The 7,381-nt window shown below is 38.9% G+C and overlaps 1 protein-coding gene across 6 annotated transcripts in view; it reads left to right on the top strand.

Annotated features, from left to right (window-relative positions):
• The window catches only part of STXBP5 (syntaxin binding protein 5), a 2,430,573-nt gene extending 2,426,807 nt beyond the window's left edge, over positions 1-3,766 (top strand). For all 6 annotated transcript variants that reach the window (XM_069606830.1, XM_069606829.1, XM_069606831.1 and 3 more), the window contains one exon: positions 1,922-3,766. In XM_069606830.1, coding sequence (XP_069462931.1) covers positions 1,922-1,963 — 42 coding nt within the window. In that variant the 3' untranslated portion in view covers positions 1,964-3,766. The remainder of the gene's footprint in view (positions 1-1,921) is intronic.
• Positions 3,767-7,381: the final 3,615 nt, after the last annotated feature.

Consider the following 7,381-nt stretch of genomic DNA (forward strand, 5'->3'; position numbering starts at 1 on the left):
CATGTAGACACATGTGGGTTCAACAATAGCCCTCTAAAGAATAGCAAACACCCAATCTATATGCTATCCCATTTACTAGAGCTACTGTGTAGGCGTGGAGTGTTGTTACTCAAAGCCAAATGTCATCACGTTGCCTTCACGCTTCACTTCCATAGGCAAAAACAGCGAGTTCACCCCTGTTATAAAGGATATGCTAATTATAAACCATGAAAAATAAATTACTTAGATGGAGGACTCGAAGACCTGGCATTTTGCCTAGAAGCCAGGCACCACTGGCAGTCAAGGCCCAGAAAGAGAGTGGTGTGCTGCTTCCTGAGCAGAAATTCCAAAATGTCAACCCTACCTAATTCGCAAAACCCTACTGTGCAACCTGGGACATCAGATGTGGGGACTGAGCAAAGATCTTGCTTCTCAGATATTGGCATTCTTCCTTAGCACACGCCTTGACCTTAATTAGGGTCATACCAATAGCCAGTAGCAATGATGAGCTTTCAGATAAGTGCATATGGTTATTTTGCTCTAATCTGTCTGCAGTTTGAAATATATTTCGGCTTTTTACCTTGGTTTACTCATATTTCCGTTACCCCACAGTGTATGTGTGTCAGTCTAGGACAGTGCAAACCTACCATTGGGCGACTTCTCTTTACTCTTCATTGAACACACAGTTATTCTTGTTCCCACCGCTCCAGAGGCTCTGTGTCTTCAGGATTGGTTTGGTTGACCTTGTTGGAGATATAAGTTGGGGAATAGCTGGGACAGGCAAGCAGAGATCTGTGGTTATAAAACCTTGTATCTTCAGATTGTGAGTTTTTCTGGTTGTATTAGATACACTTACATTCAGTGTTGAGTCTCACCATGTTATCCCTACCTGCCGCCCTAGTTGATAGGTTTGAGCAAAGTTTGGGCCCTTAACAAGACCCGTAACTAAAGGCATTATTGCCATTGGCACTCAGGATAGCATCTATGGGCTAATAGGATTTGTTTAAAATGATTGTGTGAGGTGCGCAAGATTATTTTTACTCTCGAAAAACTACTAAGATGATGGCCGCCATAGAACAGTTAAAGGGGGCTTCTTGAGGTTTCCCTTTTCCAAGGCAATCATGTGAGCACCAACATAGACTGAGATGAAGTAGTGCAGCTGCTGGTGAGATGGGTAAGCGGCCAAGTTGAATTTAGGGATTGCCTTTTGAGGAGTTGGCTGTGTGAAGGGGATGGGAGCCGGACCAGCAAACTCAGAATGTGGGCCTTTGCCATAGCAGTCTGCCCATGTTCCAAGCAACCGGATAGCCTGCTCAGTCAGCCCATTGTTCCAAGAAAGCTGATATCTAAGGTGTCAATCACTGCATGTTGGAATGTTTCCATAAGCATTCCTCCTCCTGAATGAAAGAATACATGTCCATGCCCAAAGGCAAGGCTGTATCCGATGGCTTCCAAAGACCTATTTCTAACATTTCTATTTCCAAAGTAGTTACTTGGAGGAAGTCTGACTCCTACACTTACACTTAAGAGAGAGTTACCACTGATAATGTCTTTGTGAATTGAACCCCATGTGTTTTTACTACCTATTTCATTCAATTAAACTTTGAACATATTTGCACCTAATAACTTGTTATTTCGGGTCTGATGCACAGAGCGTTTTTCAATGGTATTGCGCAATTATAAAACGCTTATGTGAATCAGGACCTTCATTGTTTTAATAACCATGTCGTCTTAGAATTCTGGATATAATGTAATTGTGGATGCTGTGCTCATTGGTACAAAGGTTCAACTGCGTTTGTCTCTCTGGTGGGGGGATGGTGTTAATGTGGTTTATATATGTTTTGGAAAATGTAATAAAAATATTTGTTTAGAAATAACCATGTCTTTAAACATTTACATATTAGTTAGCAATGCTGTGTTTGCTTTGTTTTTGTTCTTTTAGATGATGTTGAAGTACAAAGATAAGAAATGGTATCAGTTCTGATAACTGAAGCTCAAGATACATCATCTAACTTCATCCGGGAGAAAAAATTGAAATCATCCATTTTCTCTTCATTTATTTTTGCAGGACAATTTTGGGTGGGAAGGGGGTTGGGAAAGAAATTCATCAATGGATACGGTTGTTTCCTAGCACAAATCATACACTTTTTTACCTCAGTCACATGGCTTTAACTGAGGAGCATTATATTACAACAATCAAACTTGAGTGTTCACAGCTATAGGACATTATGATGCTTGGCAAGTAAAGAAAGGAAGAAAGAGAACTCTGCTTTGGGGAAGGAGGACAATGCTGTAATGGTTAGGGATGAGCAAACTGGGCAGTGCTGGATCATTCCTGTGTGAAAATTTCATATGCCAAAAGTTTCTGTGCTATTGTATCTGCTGCCGGTGTATTAACCTCCTGTGGGAGGAGGCAATAAATCAGGTGTCCAAGAGCTGGATTAGCTAAAGTCATGGGCTGTCTTATTGGACTATGACAGCCAGCCTATGCCTAGCTATCCGTGGAACTTAATAGACCTCACCATCATTGAAAAAAGTACACTTCTTTTTTTTATCATCTCTTACAACAAAGACTAGACGTTTGAGAACATCTACTGTACAGTATATTGAATGGATAATGCAGTGGTAGACCTGTGAAGAAAGACTATACATGGACATCTGAAGTAGTATTCCGTTTTCAATCCATGCCCTGTTACACGCAAAAGAAGAGGATGGATCGCTTTTGCAGTGACAACAAGTGCACAAAATGACAGAACCACATTGCATGCTGGGAGTTTGCATTTGTGTTGCAGATGTGCAGTGTGGAAACATTGTGGCGAGGAGAATACTTCAATGTCTATCAACTGTGCTCTTATCAGTTCAGCAGAAAAGTTATTTTATTGGTTCCAGATATTAAAATATGTTGCAATTGGCTATGGGTTCATTCATGCTGTGAATTTTATAACTTGTTTTTAGAATGTACCTTTAAAGTAAATTGGTTACAAACATTGTCCAATTTCAGTATTTTAATAATAACTTGCATAGGACAAACATAAATCTTTGCTTGTTTGCAAACCACTGAATTACATATAGCTCGGATATAAGCAATTGTAAACCTAGTACTAATCTGGACAATTTGGTGGAGAGAGGAAGCATGCCGCCTTTAACAGTTACCCACAGCATGTGCTCCTGTTAAGTGCATATGTCAAATTTTATTTGTAGACTTGCATGATTGAAATCGAATCTCCCTGCAATTATTGAATATGGTTTTCAAAACATGAGAATATTTTGGCAGTAAACTGTTTAGTTTTGGGAGGACTCCATTGTTGCCAGCAAAAAGACTGGAGCAGCCTTGTCTGACAAAAGTAGTATTCCGTTGTGCACCCTTGCCTTGTTTCAAAAGACCAAACAAAATAATCAAACATCTTTTGCCTGGTAGGTAGAATAATTGGCATACATTTACAAGAGGTCAAAAGAGAGGTTTTACTTCGTCCATTAAGGTACATGTCTTCAAACGATAGAAACGCATCACAATGATCACGCAAGCCTTTCATCTGCTTAATCATTTTAGTTTACTTTTTCTTTTTGTTTACATTCAATGAAAAAGATGCACTGCTGTGTAGAAAGTTTACAGTAAATATGTATCTTATCACAATGTGGATGATTGAATGTTTCCATTGTATAAATTATTCATGATTTTTTCATTTGCTTTATGTTAATATAACAACAAAACATGTAGTTACGCAATTGTCATATTTTCAAAAGCAGACATGTTGCATTTATAATAAAGCAAAACCTCCATTTGTCATAGGGGCTAATATCACTCACTGCCCATGCTGTACCCATGCGAAGCTGCTCTAAAATGTGATACAAATACATGGTATGTCCAAAGTCATAACTTGATGTACTCAGTCAGGTGCCATAATTTTGCTAATACTGCAATAACAAGCTTCCATCTACATTTGTATGTATGTGTGTTTGCAAATCCCCCTCCTCTGACTCAGTTCACCCTTGTTTTTCTTCAGTGTATGCAGTACATATTGTAGTACAACAAATGGTTGAATAATGAATTAAAAATTGTTGCAGGTTTATCGTTGAAATTACCTGACATTTTAATCAGGTGAGATGGAGAGCTTGGGATGTCTTCGCCTGATAAGATATGGTCACCTTCTACAATGCTTATCATCCATTGCTTTAACCTTCTACCATGACTTTTGTTCTTTTAGAATAGTTCATCTTGAGCCTTGCTAATTTGCTACACATTATCATTTTCCATCACTTTTGTCTACTTTTGACGGATTCAGCACAGGAAACATTGAACAAAACGGCACACAACTTGAAAAAGGAAATGTGTATGTGGTTTTGCTTCACAGAGAGACTAGCATTATATTTCCTATGTTTAAGGTCTCAAAATCAAATGTGTACTTATCCTTTAATCACCCTTGATACTGAGGAAACCAGGATAGTGAAAGGTTTTTTTGATTTGGAATATCAGCCAGACCGCAACTGACACCTGTTTTGCTGTATACGAACAGCAGCTGCATGACCTTCGGCTTTCTCCTGCCCACTCTCCCTCTTGTCTTTAGTTTAGTTCACTGTGGCCTCAGTTTTCATCAGATTGAAACATTCTATTGTCATTTGTGAAGCTTTCTGATTTTGTTTTTGTTGTTGATTTTTTAAAATATATATGTTGATAATTGTGCCTTATGACTAGTTGTGAAGGGCAAGAAATTCAGCCACTAAGTATTCAGGATTTTGTAGTGGACTATGCATCTACATGTTAAACATTATTTCCACATGGAAGTTATTATTGACCTTTTATAAGTCAATTTGAGTGCAATTAATAATTGGGCAATAATGACTTAATTACGAGGGAGTCATGGGCCATATCCGTTGGTCCCAAAACACTACAATCAAGATGGCTGCAATTGAAATGAGTGCTGTTTGAATAGCCCCTTTTCTGTTTCAATGGCGAGCGGCAGCATGAATGAGTGTGTACAAACGATGAGGCAAGAGGTAAGTGAATTTTGTTGGTTTTAACTTTTGACCAGGCAGGCGGGAGCGAGGTGGAGTCCAGGGATAAGGTAAGTTAGGAATGCGACAAAGCAGACAAGAGCTTGCTTTGAAAACAGCCATTTACTGTCATATTCATCCTATGGCCTGAGCCTGATGGTTGCTCCATCAGCTCACTGACCTCATTCCTTATATTTTGTCTTCAACAGCAGCCTATTTTACTGCAAAGTGCTAATAACTTTATTAACCTCTGCAGTGATCACTATCGCTTGGTTTAAGACCCTCCCCCTCCTTCTAGAAGGCTTAAATAGTGTTGGACAGTTCCCACACTCCCCTCCACCCCCCAAACCCCATTATCTTAATCAACACTTTTTCTAGAAAGAAAGCTGGAACCTATTTTGCCATCTAGAATACCCTATGACGTCTATACATTATGCTCTGTGCATCATGGTTTGTTGAGAAAAGAATACAATGTGCAGCAAGTTGTGTCACTTAAAGGCAAATTAAATGTGTTCTAATGCATATTGCCGAAACAATCTTCTGACACAAATAAGTGCTTGATGAGAACCTCTGGTGGACACTTCTACGTGTGCCTGTTTGTGGATTCTGCTTTGGAATGCTGTGGCCTCTTCTAAAGTTTGTTGTAGAAATGTTTATCAGCAAGTACCCCAACAAATGTGTTGCCTGTCTTAAACCTGAAATCTTTTGTGCGGACAAAGAGAAACATTAAGTATTACATATTAAAAAATATGCTTTCTTTCTGTGCAGCAAATACCATCTCATCCAGTTTGGTATTGCCACCAACAGTGTGTTGCAGTATTAGCTTAATGATCCTTTTCTTCTCTCTGCATTGTCTAACCTGAGAGCAGCAGGGATCACTTGTTACTCGAACTTTTGTTATTTATTTTTTATTAGATTGCTTTAAAGACAGACCGCAGATACTTTAGAGGGTACAACAGAAAGCTAAAGAAAAAACGTAATGATACAAATCCTAGTACAATTATCCAGTACAAATTAATCACTCAGTAAGTTAGAAGATTGTGTTCCACATTAAATATCTAGTGCCGCTCAGATATTGCACCCTCTCCCCCACAGCCTTGTTAAGATCTCGTTATGTAAAATTGAAGAGATGGATATTGTATTCTTTCTTGACAGCTAAAACATTTCTGAAACAAAGAACCCGAGCAGCTGGTTGGAGCATATCTATTTAGCAATTGCTGCCCCTGGTGCTAGGCTAGACTTATCCAAAAACAAACAGTAGTACATACAAAGTGTACCTTTGGCCCTGGTATTCTTAGAAATTAATACTTCCATCCCTACAGAAAGACTGCGGCTTGAACTCACTTATGGAACTGCCTCAAAAGGATTCTAAGCTATGTTGTATCCCTAAGGAATGAGTATGGTACAAGGGACTTACTGGGCCCTTTATATGAAGTCTAACAAATGGCTAAAAGAAATTGGACGGACATAGGACATACCTGGCGCATTCCTCGGTTGATATTAAACTGTGGAGTCTGACGTTTGCATGCCATAATATAGCTCTTGCATTCTCTTATAAATTACTAATTGCATGAGTGAGTTGGCCTGAAAATCCTATCATTGTGATCATGGCCCTCAAGAACTCCCAGTAAACGTGGTTGGAAGCCTGAACGCCTTTTCTAGATCCAAAAAATGGAAAGCCAGGAAGGGAGCTCCTGCATACCTTCTATTTTCACCAATATCTATCTGCACAGCGCTGTTGGGACCAGTGATAAATCCATGTTGCTCCGGCCCAACTACATGGAGCAAATGCAAAGCGATTTAATTGACCAGTATTTTGGTGAACAACTTGCTGAGGAAGTTCAATATATTTTTATTTTTCCTGAGAAATATAAAACTATTTGTCACCTTTCAACACAAGATTCGGTCAATTTTCCTGTCTCAAATATACTATTAAACTGTTTTAACAGTACTGAAGGCAAACCACATGGCGCAATAAAATTCCATCCGCTTTCCACCAATTTCGGCTGCCTTGCCAGATAGAAGATAATTCAAGGTAATTTTTAGTTTTGTCTAAAATGTTATTTTTCTTATTTTATTTTCTTGTTCACAAAATGTGTACATATTTTTTTAAAAGTATATTTCAAGTCAAATTAACAATCCAGTTCAAATATGCACAATTTTAAATGAACACTGCAACCCGCTCCTTATGCCGCTTCCCCATCATCACAAAATGTTGCAAGCAGGACTGCACTATCCTCCTGACAGCCGTCTACTATATCACTGTACAACTGATACTCTTTGTTCTCTCTGTCCACTACTTTACCTCATCCTTGAAGAATTGATGTTATATTTCTAATGGTCTCTTATCCATCCTGGGGGACTTATTCCCCAGTTACGTTACTAGTCTGGCCATGGTTGTTCTTACCAG

The sequence above is a fragment of the Ambystoma mexicanum genome, chromosome 4p, assembly GCF_040938575.1.
Source record: "Ambystoma mexicanum isolate Mex_15411 chromosome 4p, UKY_AmexF1_1, whole genome shotgun sequence".
Taxonomy (NCBI): domain Eukaryota; kingdom Metazoa; phylum Chordata; class Amphibia; order Caudata; family Ambystomatidae; genus Ambystoma; species Ambystoma mexicanum.